The sequence below is a fragment of the Petromyzon marinus genome (genome assembly GCF_048934315.1).
Source record: "Petromyzon marinus isolate PM22_M1 ecotype Great Lakes invasive population chromosome 67 unlocalized genomic scaffold, UKy_Petmar_22M1.pri1.0 chr67_unloc.3, whole genome shotgun sequence".
Lineage (NCBI taxonomy): Eukaryota > Metazoa > Chordata > Hyperoartia > Petromyzontiformes > Petromyzontidae > Petromyzon > Petromyzon marinus.
Genome location: NW_027422593.1, coordinates 184,356 through 205,712, shown reverse-complemented (window position 1 = coordinate 205,712; position 21,357 = coordinate 184,356). Strand labels below are relative to the sequence as shown.

At 56.6% G+C, this 21,357-nt stretch overlaps 1 protein-coding gene across 1 annotated transcript in view; it reads right to left on the bottom strand.

Annotated features, from left to right (window-relative positions):
• The window catches only part of LOC116956757 (dynein axonemal heavy chain 2), a 464,532-nt gene that overhangs the window by 346,800 nt on the left and 96,375 nt on the right, over window positions 1–21,357 (bottom strand). Inside the window, 4 exon segments of the mRNA XM_076057989.1 lie at window positions 933–1,037; window positions 9,562–9,786; window positions 18,115–18,313; window positions 19,732–19,823. Of these exon segments, the coding sequence (XP_075914104.1) occupies window positions 933–1,037; window positions 9,562–9,786; window positions 18,115–18,313; window positions 19,732–19,823 (621 nt within the window).

The following is a 21,357-nucleotide window of genomic DNA, read 5'->3' as shown; positions in this document are numbered from 1 at the left end:
TGGCTGTTGTTGTGGTTGTGGTGTGGCCGCTGCTGTTGTTGTTGTGGCTGCTGTTGTTGTGTGGTGTGGCTGCTGTTGTTGTGGTTGTGGTGTGGTTGCTGCTGCTGTTGTTGTTGTGGTTGTGGTGTGGCTGTTGCTGTTGTTGTGGTGTGGCTGCTGTTGTTGTTGTTGTGGCTGCTGTTGTGGTTGTGGTGTGGCTGCTGTTGTTGTTGTGGTGTGTCTGTTGTTCTGGTGGTGTGGTTGTTGTGGTTGTGGTGTGGCTGCTGTTGTTGTTGTTGTGGCTGTTGTTGTGGCTGCTGTTGTTGTGGTGTGGCTGTTGTTGTGGTGTGGCTGCTGTTGTTGTGGCTGTTGTTGTGGTTGTTGTGGTTGTGGTGTGGCTGTTGTTGTTGTGGTGTGGCTGTTGTTGTTGTCCAGGCGGGGCGTGACAGTGCGAAAGCCGTTCAACACACTACACTATACACTACACTATACACTACACTACACACTACTATACACTACTTTATACACTACACTATACACTACACTATACACTACACTATACACTACACTATACACTACAATATACACTACACTATACACTACACTATGCACTACACTATACACTACACTAATATACACTACACTACACACTATAATACACTACACTATACACTATAATACACTACACTATAATACACTACACTATACACTACACACTATAAAACACTACACTATACACTATAATACACTACACTATACACTACACTATACACTACACACGACACTATACACTATAATACACTACACTATACACTACACTATACACTACACACTATAATACACTACACTATACACTACACACTATAATACACTACACTGTACACGACACTCTAAGGGTCGCGTCACGCAAACAGGGCGTGGCCAAGCAGCACCACCGCGCCGTCCGCTACTACCCTGGGGAAGGTGACGTTGATGACGTTGAAGCTACTCTGCAGGCGAGGGGAGATGTCCGTTCGGCCACCGCCTGGGGGTCCCATGGCCCCCAGCAGGAACATGTCCTGCGGGGGTGGTGGGTGGGTTGGGTGGGGGGGTGGTGGGGGGTGGTGGGGGGGAGGTGGGTGGGTGGGATGAGAGGGTGGTGGTGGTGGGGGGGGGTGAACGCGTGGATCTCCGTTTATTCGCTCGAACGCGTTTTTAGGCTCAGCCTCATCTCGACTCATCGAGAGAGAAGGGGGGGTAGAGAGAGAGAGGGGGGTAGAGAGAGAGAGGGGGGGTAGAGAGAGGGGGTAGAGAGAAGGGGGGGTAGAGAGAGAGGGGGGTGGAGAGAGAGGGGGTAGAGAGAGAGAGGTAGAGAGAGAGAGGGGGGTAGAGAGAGAGGGGGGTAGAGAGAGAGAGGGGGTAGAGAGAGAGGGGGGGTAGAGAGAGAGGGGGGTAGAGAGAGAGAGAGGGGTAGAGAGAGAGAGAGGGGTAGAGAGAGAGGAGGGGGTAGAGAGAGAGAGAGGGGTAGAGAGAGGAGAGAGGGGTAGAGAGAGAGAGAGAGGGGTAGAGAGAGAGGGGGTAGAGAGAGAGGGGGGGGTAGAGAGAGAGGGGGGTAGAGAGAGAAGGGGATAGAGAGAGAGGGGGTAGAGATAGAGGGGGGCAGAGAGGGGGGTAGAGAGAATTCTTTGTGAAATCTTTCATTAAAAAAGGGGTGGGGGGGGGGGGTTACATAAAGTAAAGCGTTGAAAACCCCCCCCCCCCAAAAAAACCGAAATGATGAACGAAGCAAAGTGCCGACTGCACCGAGCATCTTCTCGTTTCCTCTGATCGTAAAAAATAAACAGAGAGAGAGAGAGTGAGGGGGGCTGCGGAGCAAATCACTGCAGTTTGGCGGGCCCTGATTATTGAATGTGGGCAAGAGAGAGAGAGAGAAAGGAGAGAGATGGATATGGGGCATTACTGACACAGACGCCCACAGACTCATGGAGACCCATAGACTCACAAAGAGACCCAGGGTTATTGAATGTGGGCATGAGAGAGCGAGAGAAAGGAGAGAGATGGGTACGGGGCATTACCGTGGGTTACGTGGGTGACTTGGGTTGCTAGGTGAGTACATGGACACGAAGGTAGTATGGTGGGTGGCTGGGTGGGTGGTTGTTCGGTGGCTAGGCTGGGTCAGCGGATCGGTGGGCAGGAGGCGGTTGAATAGGTGGCTTGGTAGGTCGGTAAGTTCGTGGGCAGATTGGTGGTTGGATGGGTGCGTCGGTAGGTGCATACTTCGGTAGGGGCTAACACAGAGACCCTGAGACTGACACAGACGCCCACAGACTCATGGAGACCCATAGACTCACAAAGAGACCCAGGGTTATTGAATGTGGGCATGAGAGCGCGAGAGAAAAGAGAGAGATGGGTACGGGGCATTACTGTGGGTTACGTGGGTGACTTGGGTTGGTAGGCGAATAGATGGGTGGCTGGGTGGGTGGTTGGGTGGGTGAGTGGGTCGACGATTCCATGTTTTTGTAGGGGCTCACACAGAAAGCCTGGGACTCACACAGAGACCCACAGACTCATACAGATACCCATAGACTCACACAGAGACCCACAGACTCATACAGATACCCATAGACTTGCAGAGACCCATAGGCTCACACAAAGACACAGACTCACACAGAGACCCACAGACTCACACACACATACCCCCACACAGAGACCCATAGACTCATACACAAAGACTCACACAGAGACCCACAGACTCACACACAAAACTCACAGACTCACACAGAAATCCTGGGACTCACACAGAGACCCACAGACTCATACAGATACCCATAGACTCACACAGAGACCCACAGACTCATACAAATACCCATAGACTCGCACAGAGACCCATAGACTCACACAAAGACACAGACTCACACAGAGACCGACAGACTCACACACAGAGACCCATAGACTCACACAGATACCCACAGACTCACACAGAGACCCACGGACTCACACAAAGGACACATAGACTCACACAGAGACCGACAGACTCACACAAAGAGACCCATATACTTCACCCACAGACTCACACAGAGACCCACAGACTCACACAGAGACCCACAGACTCACACACATACCCACACACAGAGACCCATAGACTCACACACAAAGACTCACACAGAGACCCACAGAGTCACACACAAAGACTCACACACAGAGTCACATAGACTCATACAGTGACACAGAGTCACACAGAGACCCACAGACCCACACACAGAGACCCATAGACTCACACACAAAGACTCACACAGAGACCCACAGAGTCACACACAAAGACTCACACACAGAGTCACATAGACTCATACAGTGACACAGAGTCACACAGATACCCACAGACTCACACAGAGACCCACAGACTCGCACAGATACCCATAGACTCACAGAGAAACCCATAGACTAATAGATACCCACAGACTTACAGTGACGCATAGACTCACACACAGAGACTCACACAGAGACCCACAGACTCACACACATAGACTCACAGAGAGACCCACAGACTCACACAGAGACACAGAGACCCACACACACAGAGACCCACACACAGAGAGACCCACACACAGAGACACATAGACTCACACAGAGACCCATAGACTCACACAGAGACCCAAAGAGAGACCCACAGACTCACACAGAGACACAGAGACCCACAAACACAGAGACCCACACACACAGAGACCCACACACATAGACTCACACAGAGACCCACAGACTCACACACATAGACTCACACAGAGACCCACAGACTCACACACATAGACTCACAGAGAGACCCACAGACTCACACAGAGACACAGAGACCCACACACACAGAGACCCACACACACAGAGACCCACACACACAGACTCACACACAGAGACACATAGACTCACACAGAGACACACACAGACCCACACACACATAGACTCACAGAGAGACACACAGACTCACACAGAGACCCATAGACTTACACAGAGACACAGAGACCCACACACACAGAGACCCACAGACTCACACAGAGACCCACACACACAGAGACCCACACACACAGAGACCCACACACACAGACTCACACACAGAGACACATAGACTCACACCAGAGACACACAGAGACCCACACACACAGAGACCCACACACACAGACTCACACACACACAGACCCACACACACAGAGACACATAGACACACACAGAGACCCACACGCAGAGAGACACACACACAGACTCACACACACAGAGACTCACACACACAGAGACCCACACACACAGAGACCCACACACAGACACTCACATACACAGACTCACACACACAGAGACACATAGACACACACAGAGACCCACACACACACAGACACACACACACAGACTCACACACACAGAGACTCACACACACAGAGACCCACACACACAGAGACCACACACACAGAGACCCACACACACACAGACTCACACACACAGAGACCCACACACACAGAGACCCACACACACAGAGACCCACACACACACACAGAGACCCACACACACACACAGAGACACACACACACAGAGACCCACACACACAGAGACCCACACACACACAGACACTCACACACACAGACTCACACAGAGACACAGAGACCCACACACACAGACCCACACACACAGAGACACATAGACTCACACAGAGACCCACAGACCCACACACAGAGACCCATAGACTCACACAGAGACCCACAGACTCACACAGAGACACAGAGACCCACACACACAGAGACCCACACACACAGAGACCCACACACACACACACACAGAGACCCACACACACAGAGACCCACACACACAGATCCACACACACAGACTCACACACACACAGACCCACACACACAGAGACACATAGACACACACAGAGACCCACACACAGAGATACACACACACAGACTCACACACACAGAGACTCACACACACAGAGACCCACACACACAGAGACCCACACACAGACACTCACATACACAGACTCACACACACAGAGACACATAGACACACACAGAGACCCACACACACACAGACACACACACACAGACTCACACAGAGACACAGAGACCCACACACACAGACCCACACACACAGAGACACATAGACTCACACAGAGACCCACACACACAGAGACCCAAACACACACACAGACACTCACACACACAGACTCACACACACAGACTCACACAGAGACACAGAGACCCACACACACAGACCCACACACACAGAGACACATAGACTCACACAGAGACCCACAGACTCACACAGAGACACAGAGACCCACACACACAGAGACCCACACACACAGACTCACACACAGAGACACACACACACAGTGACCCACACACACAGACTCACACAGAGATACAGAGACCCACAGACTCACACAGAGACCCACACACACAGAGACCCACACACACAGAGACCCACTCACACACAGACCCACTCACACACAGACTCACACACACAGAGACCCACACACACACAGACCCACACACACAGAGACACACACACACAGAGACCCACACACACAGAGACCCACACAGAGACCCACAGACACACACAGAGACTCACACACACAGAGACCCACACACACAGAGACCCACACACACAGACACACACACAGAAACACACACACACAGAGACCCACACACACACAGACCCACACACACAGAGACCCACACACACAGAGACCCACACACACAGAGACCCACACACACAGAGACTCACACACACAGACTCACACACAGAGACTCACACACACACACACAGACACCCACACACACATAGACACACACAGAGACCCACACACACAGAGACCCACACAGAGACACACAGACACACACAGAGACTCACACACACAGAGACTCACACACACAGAGACTCACACACACACACAGAGACCCACACACACACACAGAGACACCCACACACACAGAGACACACACAGAGACCCACACACACAGAGACCCACACAGAGACACACAGACACACACAGAGACTCACACACACAGAGACTCACACACACACACACACAGACCCACACAGAGACACACAGACACACACAGAGACCCACACAGAGACACACACAGACACACACACAGACTCACACACACAGACTCACACACAGAGACACACAGACACACACAGAGACTCACACACACAGAGACCCACACACACACAGAGACTCACACACAGACACTCACACACACAGACTCACACACACAGACTCACACAGAGGACACAGAGACACAGGGGACCACACACACAGACCCACACACACAGAGACACATAGACTCACACAGAGACCCACAGACCCGCACACAGAGACCCATAGACTCACACAGAGACCCACAGACTCACACAGAGACACAGAGACCCACACACACAGAGACTCACACACACACAGAGACTCACACACACACACAGAGACCCACACACACAGAGACCCACACACACAGAGACCCACACACACAGAGACCCACACACACAGAGACCCACACACACAGAGAGACCCACACACACACAGAGACTCACACACACACACAGACTCACACACAGAGACTCACACACACACAGAGACTCACACACACAGAGACACACACACACAGAGACTCACACACACACACAGAGACCCACACACACAGACACACACACAGAGACTCACACACACACACACAGAGACTCAAACACACAGAGACTCACACACACAGACACACACACAGAGAGACCCACACACACACAGAGACTCACACACACACACACAGACTCACACACAGACTCACACACACACAGAGACTCACACACAGGCTACCCTCACTGCCCCTGGGGTGACCGTGCTCCGAGTCTTCGCCTGCCACTCAGCGCTGCCCTCAATTTGGCTGGCGCTGAGTGCCCCCCCCTCTCCCCTAGCCCCCCCGCCGGCACCCCCACTCCACGAGCCCCCCCCCCCGGCAGCCCCCCCCCGCCACCCACATCTGCCAGGGGCGATGCAGCGAAGCGCACGCGGGCGTTTGACGCGAACTCGATCTAATGGGAGCCGTGGGGGGCACGGTGGACGGCGAGGGGGGGGGGTAGACGGGGCGGGGCAGCGGGGGGGGGGGTCGTGTGGAGGACACGGCGGGGTAGATAGACGCACGCAGTGGTGGTGGTGGTGGAGGTGGTGGTGGTGGTGGTAGTGAAGGTGGTGGAGGTGGTGGAGGTGGTGGTGGTGGTGGTGGTGGTGGAGGTGGTGGAGGTGGTGGAGGTGGTGGTGGTGGTGGCGGTGGTGGAGGTGGTGGTGGTGGAGGTGGTGGTGGCGGTGGAGGTGGTGGTGGCGGTGGAGGTGGTGGTGGCGGTGGAGGTGGTGGTGGCGGTGGTGGTGGAGGTGGTGGAGGTGGTGGAGGTGGTGGTGGTGGTGGTGGAGGTGGTGGTGGAGGTGGTAGTGGAGGTGGTAGTGGAGGTGGTGGAGGTGGTGGTGGTGGAGGTGGTGGAGGTGGTGGAGGTGGTGGAGGTGGTGGCGGTGGTGGAGGTGGTGGTGGTGGAGGTGGTGGTGGCGGTGGAGGTGGTGGTGGCGGTGGAGGTGGTGGTGGCGGTGGAGGTGGTGGTGGCGGTGGTGGTGGAGGTGGTGGAGGTGGTGGAGGTGGTGGTGGTGGAGGTGGTGGCGGTGGTGGAGGTGGTGGTGGTGGAGGTGGTGGAGGTGGTGGAGGTGGTGGTGGCGGTGGTGGTGGAGGTGGTGGAGGTGGTGGAGGTGGTGGTGGTGGAGGTGGTGGAGGTGGTGGAGGTGGTGGCGGTGGTGGAGGTGGTGGTGGTGGAGGTGGTGGTGGCGGTGGTGGTGGCGGTGGAGGTGGTGGTGGCGGTGGAGGTGGTGGTGGCGGTGGTGGTGGAGGTGGTGGAGGTGGTGGAGGTGGTGGTAGTGGAGGTGGTGGCGGTGGTGGAGGTGGTGGAGGTGGTGGAGGTGGAGGTGGTGGCAGTGGTGGTGGTGGAGGTGTTGGCAGTGGTGGTGGTGGCGGCGGTCGTGGTGGAAGTGGTCGTGGCGGTGGTAGTGGAGGTGGTGGTGGTGGTAGTGGAGGTGGTGGTGGCGGTAGTGGTGGTGGTGGTGGCGGTGGTAGTGGTGGTGGTTGGTGGCGGTGGTGGCAGTGGTGGTGGCGGTGGTGGTGGCGGTGGAGGTGGTGGTGGCGGTAGTGGTGGTGGCGGTGGTGGTGGCAGTGGTGGTGGTGGTGGTGGTGGCAGTGGTGGTGGTGGCGGTGGTAGTGGAGGTGGTGGCAGTGGTGGTGGCGGTGGTGGTAGCGGTGGTGGTGGTGGTGGTGGCGGTGGCGATGGTGGCGGTGGTGGCGGTAGTGGTGACGGTGGTGGCGGTGTCGGTGGTGGTGGCGGTGGTAGTGGTGGTGGTGGCGGTGGTGGCGGTAGTGGCGGCAGTGGCGGTGGTGGCGGTGGTGACGCAGCGGTGAGTGGCGCCTTGCGACGGACCCTACGAGAAGCCCGAGTTCAACGCCCGCTCACGGTCACTGACGCCGGTGGCCGTGAGCTCAGAAGAAGAAGAGGAAGACGAAGAAGAGGAAGAAGAGGAAGAAGGAAGAGGAAGGAAGTGGAGGGAAGAAGAGGAAGAAGAAGAACGAATGAAAATGAAGAAGGATAAATAAGAAAGAAGAAGCAGCAAGAAGGAAGGATAATAAAGATGAAGAGTAAGAAGAGTGAAGGAGAAAGACTCAAGAAGAAGAGTGGAAGAAGAAGAACAACAACAACAACAACCGGGTGGCTAAAGCACAGCAGGTTGGCACAGTAGGGGGCACAGGTGGTGCATCAGCCAGTAGTCATCTCAGTCAGTCGACCCGTGGCACCTGCTGGGCCTGCCCCGTGACCTCCTGCCAGCGAGCGTTCGACACTTCACGTGGTAGCCTCAAGGTGCACATAGCCTGGCACAAGCGTCGCGGTGACGTCACCGCCACTTAGTGGCGAACGGCGGTTGTTGTTGTTGTGTCACTGTGTGTGTGTCACTGTGTGTGTAACTGTGTGTGTGTAACTGTGTGTGTGTCACTGTGTGTGTCACTATGTGTGTCACTGTGTGTGTGTGTTACTGTGTGTGTCACTGTGTCACTGTGTGTGTCACTGTGTGTGTCACTGTGTGTGTGTGTCACTGTGTGTGTCACTGTGTGTGTGTGTCACTGTGTGTGTGTCACTGTGTGTGTGTCTGTGTGTGTGTGTGTCTGTGTGTGTGTGTCTGTGTGTGTCTGCGGAGGAGCGACGCTCACAACAGCGAGCGGAGCGCCGGGTGGCTAAAGCACAGCAGGTTGGCACAGTAGGGGGCACAGGTGGTGCATCAGCCAGTAGTCATCTCAGTCATCTCAGTCAGTCGACCCGTGGCACCTGCTGGGTCTGCCCCGTGACCTCCTGCCAGCGGGCGTTCGACACTTCACGTGGCCTCAAGGTGCACATAGCTTGGCACAAGTGTCGTGGTGACGTCACCGCCACTTAGTGGCGAACGGCGGTTGTTGTTGTTGTTGTTGTCGTCGTCGTTGTCGTTGTTGTTGTTGTGTGTACGCGCGTGTCTCCCAGCGAGAGGGCGGCCGCGGCTTTGGCCCTCCTCACCTTGACGAAGCTGACGCTCTGCCTCCGCCGGTCGTACCAGAAGCCGTAGTCGAGCCACAGGCGAAGCAACTCGAGGGGCGGCCGCGAGCCGAAGGCGTCGCCGGCCGGCACGTTGAGGTCGTCCAGCAGCAGCAGGAGGCGGCGGCCTCCCGGGGGGACGAGGACCCCCTTGGTGCGCTTCTCCACGCGGCCCTCCACCGCCGCCTGCACGTCGCCCGGCGACGTCTGGCGGGGGAGGAGGTGGAGGAGGAGGAGGTGGAGGAGGAGGTGGGTGAGGAAGAGGAGGTGGAGGAAGAGGTGGTGGAGGCTCGCAGACAGCGGTCGGTCATCACCAAACCCTACTAGCTGGCAGACTGGTGCGGAGAGACAGCTGCCGCTGGGGGTGCGCCCTAGGTGTGGTGGAGCGGTGGTGGTGGTGGTGGTGGTGTGGTGGTGGTGGTGGTGGGTGGGGTGGGATGGTGGTGGGGTGGTGGTGTGGTGGTGTGGTGAGGCGGTGGTGTGGTGAAGCGGTGGTGGTGGTGGTGTGGTGGTGTGGTGGTGGTGCGTGGGGTGGTGGTGGGGTGGTGGTGGTGTGGTGGTGTGGTGGTAGGTGGTGGTGTGGTGGAGTTGTGGGGTGGTGTAATAAAAAACGGCAGTGATCCACATCATTCCATCTCTTTCCACCTCTCCACCCACCAACCCCCCACCCACCAACCCCCCACCCACCAACCCCCACCCACCAACTCCCCCCCCCACCCACCAACCCCCACCCACCACCCACCCCCTCCTCTGTCTCACTGATATTGAAAATTGAAGATGCGGCCACAACTCCGCAGACGACGCACCTATACAAAGGTCCCCCGCGTAGTCTCTGACTGTCTTGGGGGCAAGAGCTGTTAAACGAGCAGCAGCAGCAGCAGCGCCTGTGGTAGCCAGCAGCACCACCACATCGCTGGTACCGCTCATCGGCAAGTCCACCAACCCCACACACACACACACACAAAGATAAAGGTCCCCCGTGTAGCCTCTACAGACTGTAGGGGCAAGTGCTGTTAGTAGCGAGTAGCAGCAGCTATGAAGGTAGACACAGACAAAGGTCCCCCCGTGTAGCCTCTAACAGGCTGTAGGGGCAAGTGCTGTTAGTAGCGAGTAGCAGCAGCTATGAAGGTAGACACAGACAAAGGTCCCCCCGTGTAGCCTCTACAGACTGTAGGGGCAAGTGCTGTTAGTAGCGAGTAGCAGCAGCACCTATGAAGGTAGACACAGACAAAGGTCCCCCGTGTAGCCTCTACAGGCTGTAGGGGCAAGTGCTGTTAGTAGCGAGTAGCAGCAGCTATGAAGGTAGACACAGACAAAGGTCCCCCGTGTAGCCTCTACAGGCTGTAGGGGCAAGTGCTGTTAGTAGCGAGTAGCAGCAGCACCTATGAAGGTAGACACAGACAAAGGTCCCCCCGTGTAGCCTCGACAGACTGCTGGGGCAAGTGCTGTTAGTAGCGAGTAGCAGCAGCACCTATGCAGGTAGACACAGACAAAGATCCCCCGTGTAGCCTCTACAGGCTGTAGGGGCAAGTGCTGTGAGTAGCGAGTAGCAGCAGCTATGAAGGTAGACACAGACAAAGGTCCCCCGTGTAGCCTCTACAGGCTGTAGGGGCAAGTGCTGTTAGTAGCGAGTAGCAGCAGCACCTATGAAGGTAGACACAGACAAAGTTCCCCCGTGTAGCCTCTACAGACTGTAGGGGCAAGTGCTGCTAGTAGCGAGTAGCAGCAGCGCCTATGAAGGTAGACACAGACAAAGGTCCCCCGTGTAGCCTCTACAGACTGTAGGGGCAAGTGCTGTTAGTAGCGAGTAGCAGCAACTATGAAGGTAGACACAGACAAAGGTCCCCCCGTGTAGCCTGCAACAGACAGGTTGGGGCAAGTGCTGTTCAGCGAACAGCAGCGCCCTATGAAGGCGTCCCGAGTTCGATTCCCACTCACGGCCACCGCCTAGGGCCGGTGACGATCGTCTGAAATCGGTCCTGGGCCTCCCCCCTGGGTCGACTCAGCCTCAAGTGAGTGACCCCGGGTAGCTAGAGGGAGAGCGAAAGAGAGAGAGAGCGAGAGAGTGAGCGAGAGAGAGAGAGAGCGACATGGATTAGGAAGAGAGGGGGTAGAGAGAGAGGGGGGTAGAGAGAGAGAGAGAGGGAAAGAGGTAAGGCGAGCAGAGCGAGAAATATTTTGCTAAATCTTTCATTTAAAAAAGTGTGGGGTTTACATAAAGCAAAGCATTGGAAAAAAACGCCGAAATGATGAACGAATCCAAGTGCCTGCTACACCGAGCGTCTTCTCGTTCCCCTCTGATCGTGAAAAACAAAGAGAGTGGGGGAGAGCGAGAGGGAGAGTGGGAGGGAGGGGGGGCACACAGAGGGAGGGAGGGGGGGGGTGGGAGACCCCCGTGCAGTCACCAGACATTAGGTCCGTTTCAGAGGCAGTGACCTGGAAGTCACCACGGAGCCGACTACAGCCTCAGCTGTCACAGCCAATCAGCGTCGTGAGCCCCCCCCCTCCCCGGTCTCCAGAGGGGGAGGGGGCGGTGGGGGGTAGAGGGAGGGGGGGGGGGATTGGGGGACTGCGGGAGACAGACGCAAGGATAGGCAATGCCACAGCAAGGCAGGCGGACTGACAGACTGACAGACAGACTGACTGATAGACAGACTGATAGACAGACTGACTGATAGACAGACAGGCAGACTGACTGATAGACAGACAGGCGGACTGACAGACAGACTGACTGATAGACAGACAGGCGGACTGACAGACTGACAGACAGACTGACAGACAGACTAACAGACAGACAGGCAGACTGACTGATAGACAGACAGGCAGACTGACAGACAGACTGACAGATTGAAAGACAGACTGACAGACAGACTGACAGACTGATAGACAGACTGATAGACAGACTGACAGGCAGACTGACTGACAGACTGACAGGCAGACTGACAGACTGATAGACAGACTGACAGGCAGACTGACTGATAGACAGACAGGCAAACTGACAGACAGACTGACAGATTGACAGACAGACTGACAGACAGACTGACAGACAGACTGACAGACAGACTGATAGACAGACTGACAGGCAGACTGACTGATAGACAGACAGGCAGACTGACAGACAGACTGACAGATTGACAGACAGACTGACAGACAGACTGACAGACTGAAAGACTGACAGACTGACTGACTGATAGACTGTCTGTCAGTCTGTGTGGCACAAGCGTCGTGGTGACGTCACCGCCACTTAATGGCTAATGGCGGTTGTTGTTGTTGTTGCGTGTGTGTGTGTATGTCTGTGTGCGTGTGTGTGTGGAGCATTTTCACCGGTTGGAAACATTTAGGCTGGCCTGCCTACGATCCATCCTGGGTTTAACCAGACTGGATTGTGTGAGGAGCTCACAAATCCTTGAAAGATCTGGGCAAGGTCCCATCGGTGAGCTCCTCCGGCAGGCAAGGCTGCGTTGGCTGGGTCATGTAGCCCGCATGCCCAGCCACCGCATGCCGAAACAGCTTTTGTTCGGCCGGATCGAGGGGGCTAAGCGGGCGCGGCACGGGCTAGAGAAGAGATGGAGATATGTGGTACAGGAGGACGTGGAGCTGAGTGGACTTGCCGATGACTGGTACCAGCGGTGTCAAGATCGGCCTCTGTGGAGGAGGCTCGTGAAGGACGCTGCTACTGGGCAGTTGGAGGCAGTCGCCCTCCAACAACAACGGAGGGCGGAGGAGCGACGCTCACAACAACGAGCGGAGCGCCGGGTGGCTAAAGCACAGCAGGTTGGCACAGTAGGGGGCACAGGTGGTGCATCAGCCAGTCATCTCAGTCAGTCGACCCGTGGCACCTGGGTCTGCCCCGTGACCTCCTGCCAGCGGGCGTTCGACACTTCACGTGGCCTCAGGGTGCACATAGCCTGGCACAAGCGTCGTGGTGACGTCACTGCCACTTAGTGGCGAATGGCGGTTATTGTTGTTGTGTGTGTGTGTGTCCCAGTGTACCCTCCCTTGGGGCCGATGAAAACCCATGCGGCAGCACGACTTGACGTCGAGATTAAGGACAGAGGGTGACGGTGGGAGGGAGGAGAGGGAGGAGAGGAAGGGAGGAGATGGAGGGAGGGGAGGGAGGGAGGGGAGGGAGGGAGGTGATGGAGGGAGGAGAGGGAGGAGAGGGAGGGAGGAGATGGAGGGAGGGAGGGGAGGGAGGGGAGGGAGGAGAGGGAGGGAGGAGATGGAGGGAGGGGAGGGAGGAGAGGGACGAGATGGAGGGAGGGGAGGAGAGGGAGGGAGGGAGGAGAGGGAGGAGATGGAGGGAGGGGAGGGAGGGGAGGGAGGGGAGGGAGGAGATGGAGGGAGGGGAGGAGAGGGAGGGAGGGAGGAGAGGGAGGAGATGGAGGGAGGGGAGGGAGGGGAGGGAGGAGAGGGAGGAGATGGAGGGAGGGGAGGGAGGGGGGGAGGAGAGGGAGGGAGGGGAGGAGAGGGAGGGAGGAGAGGGACGAGAGGGAGGGGAGGGAGGAGATGGAGGGAGGGCAGGAGAGGGAGGGAGGGAGGAGAGGGAGGAGATGGAGGGAGAGGGAGGGGAGGAGAGGGAGGGAGGGAGGAGAGGGAGGGAGGGAGGAGAGGGAGGGAGGAGAGGGACGAGAGGGAGGGAGGAGAGGGACGAGAGGGAGGAGAGGGAGGGAGGGAGGAGAGGGAGGGAGGGGAAGGAGGTAGAACACAAATGCTACGAGATGGCTGACGAGGTGTTGGTGAGATGACGAGAGAGGAGCGGACAGCTGTGTGGGGGGTAGAGGGGACGTGTGGGTGGGGGGTTTCGTGAGGTGGGTGGTGGGTGGGTGATGAGTGGTGGTGGTGGTGGGGGGGTGACGATGATGGGGGCGCTGAGCGGTCGAGGGGAGGAGGAGGGTGGTGGTGGTTGTGCATGCGGGCTAAGAAGGAGTGAGTTGGAGCGTAATGTAAGTTAACGAAGCACTTTAAGAAATAAATCTAATGGGGGGGGGGGGGGTGGGGGGTGGTGTTGTCTGAGCGTGTTAGTGTCACCCTGTTCCACCCCCACCATCACCCGCTCTGCTCCCTCACTCTCCGTGTCGCCACGACCCCACGGCGAGGGAGGGGAGGGAGGGAGACTCCAAATCTACAGCAGGCGTCGTCTGGGTCGGGATCGAACCCACGACCTCCTGTGTACCAGGTAAGGTAGTCAACATCTCCTAGCCACCGTGATGATGATGATGAGAGAGAGACACGCAAACTCCAAATATAAAGCAGCAGGCATCGACAGGGTCGGGATCGAACCCACAACCTCCTGTACACCTGGCGAGGTAGTCAACATCTCCTAGCCACCGTGATGATGATGATGAGAGAGATACGCAGACTACAAATATACATCAGGCTTTGCCAGGGTCGGGATCGAACCTAAGTATTCCTGCCTACCACGCGAGGTACAAATATACAGCAGCAGCAGGCATCGTCTGGTTCGTGATCAAACTCACAACCTCCTGCGTACCAGGCGAGGTAGTCAACATCTCCTCGCCACCGTGATGATGATGAGAGAGAGACACGCAGACTCCAAATATACAGCAGCAGGCATCGTCTGGTTCGTGATCAAACCCACGACCTCCTGCGTACCAGGCGAGGTAGTCAACATCTCCTAGCCACCGTGATGATGATGATAAGAGAGACACGCAGACTCCAAATATACAGCAGCAGCAGCAGTAGGCATCGTCTGGTTCGTGATCAAACCCACGACCTCCTGCGTACCAGGCGAGGTGGTAAACATCTCCTAGCCACCGTGGCATCAGGGTTGAGATGGAACCCACGACCTCCTGCGTACCAGGCGAGGTAGTCAACATCTCCTCGCCACCGTGATGATGATGATGATGAGAGAGAGAGACACGCAGACTCCAAATATACAGCAGCAGCAGCAGCAGGCATCGTCTGGTTCGTGATCAAACCGACGACCTCCTGCGTACCAGGCGAGGTAGTAAACATCTCCTAGCCACCGTGGCATCAGGGTTGAGATGGAACCCACGACCTCCTGCGCACCAGGCGAGGTAGTCAACATCTCCTAGCCACCCTGGTGACGATGATGATGACGGTGATGATGGTGATGACGATGGTGCTGAGACACGCAGACTGCGGACGGGGATTGAACTGGGGCCGTCGCCCCGGGGGGTTCCGGCCTGTTGGGGTTCGCAGCGCGGCGGCTGGAGCGACCGAGGGGGGAGAGAGAGAGGGGGGGGCCCTTGGCATTGTCGGGGGGGGGGGCGAGGGGGGGGCGGGGGGGGGGGCAAGTGCTGAACGCTGCGACGCCGCTCCGGACAGGTTTGGCGCAAGAAACGCGAAAGGGGGCCGTCCGTGAATGACGTCACGCGATTTTTGACCACCCCCCTCCTCCCCCTCCCCACCTCGTCACACGGCGTCACAAAAAAATCTGCCCCCCCCCCAAAAAAAAAATTATATATATAAAACATGCTTCACCACACAGAGACCCACAGACTCACACAAAGACCCACAGACTCACCACACAGAGACCCACAGACTCACACAGAGACCCACAGACTCACACAGAGACACACAGACTCACAAAGAGACCCATAGACTCACACAGAGACCCACAGACTCACATAGAGACACACAGACTCACAAAGAGACCCATAGACTCATACAGAGACCCACAGAATCACGCAGAGACCCACAGACTCACACAGAGACCCATAGACTCACCACACAGAGACCCACAGACTCACACAGAGACCCATAGACTCACCACACAGAGACCCACAGACTCACACAGAGACCCACAGACTCACATAGAGACCCACAGACTCACACAGTGACCCACAGACTCACACAGAGGGCCACAGACTCATACAGAGACCCACAGAATCACACAGAGACCCACAGACTCACCACACAGAGACGCACAGACTCACCACAGAGACCAACAGACTCACACAGAGACCCACAGACTCACACAGAGACCCACAGACTCAAACAGAGACCCACAGACTCACACAGAGACCCACAGACTCACCACACAGAGACCCATAGACTCATACAGAGACACACAGAATCACACAGAGACACACAGACTCACACAGAGACCCACAGACTCACACAGAGACCCACAGACTCACACAGAGACCCACAGACTCACATAGAGAAGAACTATTGTCGTCATTGTAGCGGCGTGTTTAATGTGGCGCCGCACTCTGATGTTGCGGGAGAAAACATTTATTTTAAAAAAAGAGTCTATTTAATTAAGTTAGAACGTGTTTGTCTGTTCGCGCGTTTCGACGTGACGTCACGTTACTCCAACCCCCCCCCTCACTCGTCACACATCGTCACAAATGTCTGGGGGGGGGGGGGTGGGGGTGGCCAGGAACGACGCCCGGCCGCCTTTGTCTCCCCGCAGTAGCGATGTGTTTACTACGCCAACGCACGAGGAACTCATTTGAGGCCGAGCCGACCTAGGGGAGAGGCCCAGAAGCGGTTCAGGTAATCGTCACTGATCTTGGCAAGAACGTACACACAGAGACACCACGCAGAGAAACACAGACTCACCACACAGAGACCCACAGACTCACCACACAGAGACCCACAGACTCACCACACAGACACCCACAGACTCACACAGAGACCCACAGACTCACACAGAGACCAACAGACTCACCACACAGAGACCCACAGACTCACACAGAGACCCACAGACTCACAGACACAGAGACCCACAGACTCACACAGAGACCCACAGACTCACCACACAGAGACCCACAGACTCACACAGAGACCCACAGAATCACACAGACACCCACAGACTCACCACACAGAGACCCACAGACTCACCACACAGGGACCCCACAGAGACCCACAGAGACCCCACAGAGACCCCACAGAGACCCACAGACACTCCACAGAGACCCACAGAGGCCCCATAGAGACCCACAGAGACCCACAGAGACCCACAGAGACCCCACAGAGACCCCACAGAGACCCACAGAGACCCACAGAGACCCCACAGACACCCCACAGAGACCTCACAGAGACCCATAGAGACCCACAGAGATCCCACAGAGACCCATAGAGACCCACAGAGACCCACAGACACTCCACAGAGACTCACAGAGACCCACAGAGACCCCACAGAGACCCACAGACACTCCACAGAGACCCGACAGAGACCCCACAGAGACCCCACAGACACCCCACAGAGACCCACAGAGACCCACAGACACTCCACAGAGACCCCACAGAGACCCCACAGAGACCCCACAGAGACCCCACAGAGACCCACAGAGACCCCACAGAGACCCCACAGAGACCCACAGAGACCCCAAAGAGACCCCACAGAGACCCCACAGAGACCCACAGAGACCCCACAGAGAACCCACAAAGACCCCAAAGAGACCCCACAGAGACCCCACAGAGACACCCCACAGAGACCCACAGAGACCCCACAGAGACATCCCACACAGACACTCCACAGAGACCCCACAGAGACCCCACAGAGACCCCACAGAGACCCCACAGAGACGCGAACCTCACCTGCGCCGACATGTTGATGGTGAGTACGCTCCAGGCGGCTGGATCGAGGCTCTGGGCGACACTCTGAGCCAGCAGAGTCTTCCCCATGCCCACTGGCCCAACCAGCAGCACCGGCCGCTGGCTGGACACCAGCGCGCTGACCAGCATGTGGTAGCGCAGCGTGTCCACTGTGGGCACTACCAGCTTGTAGAAGGGCGTGCTGCGGTGGTGGGGAGGGTGGGTGGGGTTAGTGGGGGGGAGATTGGTGGTGTTGTTAATGTGTGTGTGTGCGCGTGTCTTTGTGTGCGTGTCTTTGCGCGCTGCGCTATGAACCTGGCGACCCGGGTTCGATTCCCGCTCGCGGCCAACACCAGTGACGATTATCTGAACCGGTCCCGGGCCTCCCCTAGGTCGACTCAGCCTCAAATGAGTACCTGGTGAGGTGTGTAAACATCGCCACTAGGGAGACAAAGGCGGTCGGGCGTGGTGCTGGCCACCCACCCCCTCGTGTACCGTTCAGGCTTTCATAGGTGCTCGCTAACAGCACTTGCCCCTACAGTCTGTTACAGGCTATATGGGGGATCTTTGTGTGTGTGCGTGTAGGGGGCACAGGTGGTGCATCAGCCAGTCGTCTCAGTCATCTCAGTCAGTCGGCCCGTGGCACCTGGGTCTGCCCCGTGACCTCCTGCCAGCGGGCGTTCGACACTTCACGTGGCCTCAAGGTGCACATGGCCTGGCACAAGCGTCGTGGTGACGTCACCGCCACTTAGTGGCGAATGGCGGTTGTTGTGCGTGTGAGTCTGTGTGAGTGTGAGTATGTATAAGTGTGAATCTGAATGAGTGAGTGAGTGTGAGTCTGTACGAGTGAGTGTATGAGTGAGTGTGAGTATGTACGAGTGAGTGTGGGTCTGTATGAGTGAGTGAGTGTGAGTCTGTATGAGTGTGAGTCTGTATGAGTGTGAATCTGAATAAGTGAGTGAGTGTGAGTCTGTATGAGTGAGTAAGTGTGAGTCTGTACGAGTGAGTGAGTGTGAGTATGTACGAGTGAGTGTGAGTCTGTACGTGTGAGTGAGTGTGAGTCTGTACGAGTGAGTGAGTGTACGAGTGAGTGAGTGTGAGTCTGTATGAGTGAGTGAGTGTGATTCTGTACGAGTGAGTGAGTGTATGAGTGAGTGTGAGTCTGTACGAGTGAGTGAGTGTATGAGTGAGTGTGAGTCTGTACGAGTGAGTGAGTGTGAGTCTGTACGAGTTAGTGAGTGTACGAGTGAGTGAGTGTGAGTCTGTACGAGTGAATGAGTGTACGAGTGAGTGAGTGTGAGTCTGTATGAGTGAGTGAGTGAGTGTATGAGTGAGTGTGAGTCTGTACGAGTGAGTGAGTGTGAGTCTGTACGAGTGAGTGAGTGTACGAGTGAGTGAGTGTGAGTCTGTATGAGTGAGTGAGTGTATGAGTGAGTGAGTGTGAGTCTGTACGAGTGAGTGAGTGTGAGTCTGTACGAGTGAGTGAGTGTACGAGTGAGTGAGTGTGAGTCTGTATGAGTGAGAGCTTCCTAGCCCATCGGATTTCCTTCCCCGGATAAACAAATCAAGATCAACATTAAAAGCGTTTGTGGCGGTGGGTGGCGGCGGGAGGTCCCTTACCTGGGCAAGTATCGCCACCCCTTGGGCAGCTTATCCTCAAACGGGGACCACTTCCTATTCTTGACATCCACGTAATATTCATAGACGGTATCCTGCAGGGGCCCAGAGTGGGTGAGAAAGGCAGGGGAGCGAAGGGGGTTCAGAGGTCGGAGTTTGCCGAACGCTCAAACCCGCTGAGATTCCGGTCCCGCGGCTCCCGCCCGGAGCGATCAAACCGGGTACCCCGGTGCGGCGCGGTGAGTCCGATGGTCTTCCCGCGCGGAGAGACGCGGGTCTCGGGCAGAGAACCTGGGGAACTTGCACGGAGAGCCGCGGGTCTCGGGCGAAGAGACGTGGGTCTCGGGCGGAGAGCCGTGGGTCCCACGCGGAGATCCGTGGGTCTCACATTGAGATCCGTGGGTCTCACATTGAGATCCGGGGACTCGCGCGGAGATCCGTGGGTCTCACATTGAGATCCGTGGGTCTCACATTGAGATCCGGGGACTCGCGCGGAGATCCGTGGGTCTCACATTGAGAGCCGTGGGTCTCACATTGAGATCCGGGGACTCGCACGGAGAGCCGTGGGTCTCAGGCGGAGATCCGTGGATCTCACATTGAGAGCCGTGGGTCTCACATTGAGATCCGGGGACTCACGCGGAGATCCGTGGGTCTCACATTGAGAGCCGTGGGTCTCACATTGAGATCCGGGGACTCGCGCGGAGATCCGTGGGTCTCACATTGAGAGCCGTGGGTCTCACATTGAGATCCGGGGACTCGCGCGGAGATCCGTGGGTCTCACATTGAGAGCCGTGGGTCTCACATTGAGATCCGGGGACTCGCGCGGAGATCCGTGGGTCTCAGGCGGAGACCCATAGACTCGCACAGAGAGCCACAGACTCGCACAGAGAGCCACAGACTCGCACAGAGAGCCACAGACTCGCACAGAGAGCCATAGACTCGCACAGAGACCCACAGACTCGCACAGAGACCCACAGACTCGCACAGAGAGCCATAGACTCGCACAGAGAGCCACAGACTCGCACAGAGAGCCATAGACTCGCACAGAGAGCCATAGACTCGCACAGAGAGCCACAGACTCGCACAGAGAGCCATAGACTCGCACAGAGAGCCACAGACTCGCACAGAGAGCCACAGACTCGCACAGAGAGCCACAGACTCACACAGAGACCCACAGACTCGCACAGAGAGCCACAGACTCGCACAGAGAGCCATAGACTCGCACAGTGAGCCACAGACTCGCACAGAGAGCCACAGACTCGCACAGAGAGCCATTAACTCGCACAGAGGGCCACAGACTCGCACAGAGAGCCAAAGACTCGCACAGAGACCCAAAGACTCGCACAGAGACCCAAAGACTCGCACAGAGAGCCATAGACTCGCGCAGAGAGAGCCATAGACTCACTTTTCCTCTTTACTATTACACATTTTTTTTACTTTTCCAGGCAAGGCCCCAATGAGCTGCTGTGTAACTCTTGTTTCAGAAGCGACCCTGAGCATCACCAATGACAGCAGCTCGAACGAAGTGGCGGCTCATTGCCATCACCATCACGTGGGAATGTACAGCAGTCGCCAAATACTCTCAGCGCGTGGGTGACGTTGATTCTAAATGTGCAGGGATAAACCGGA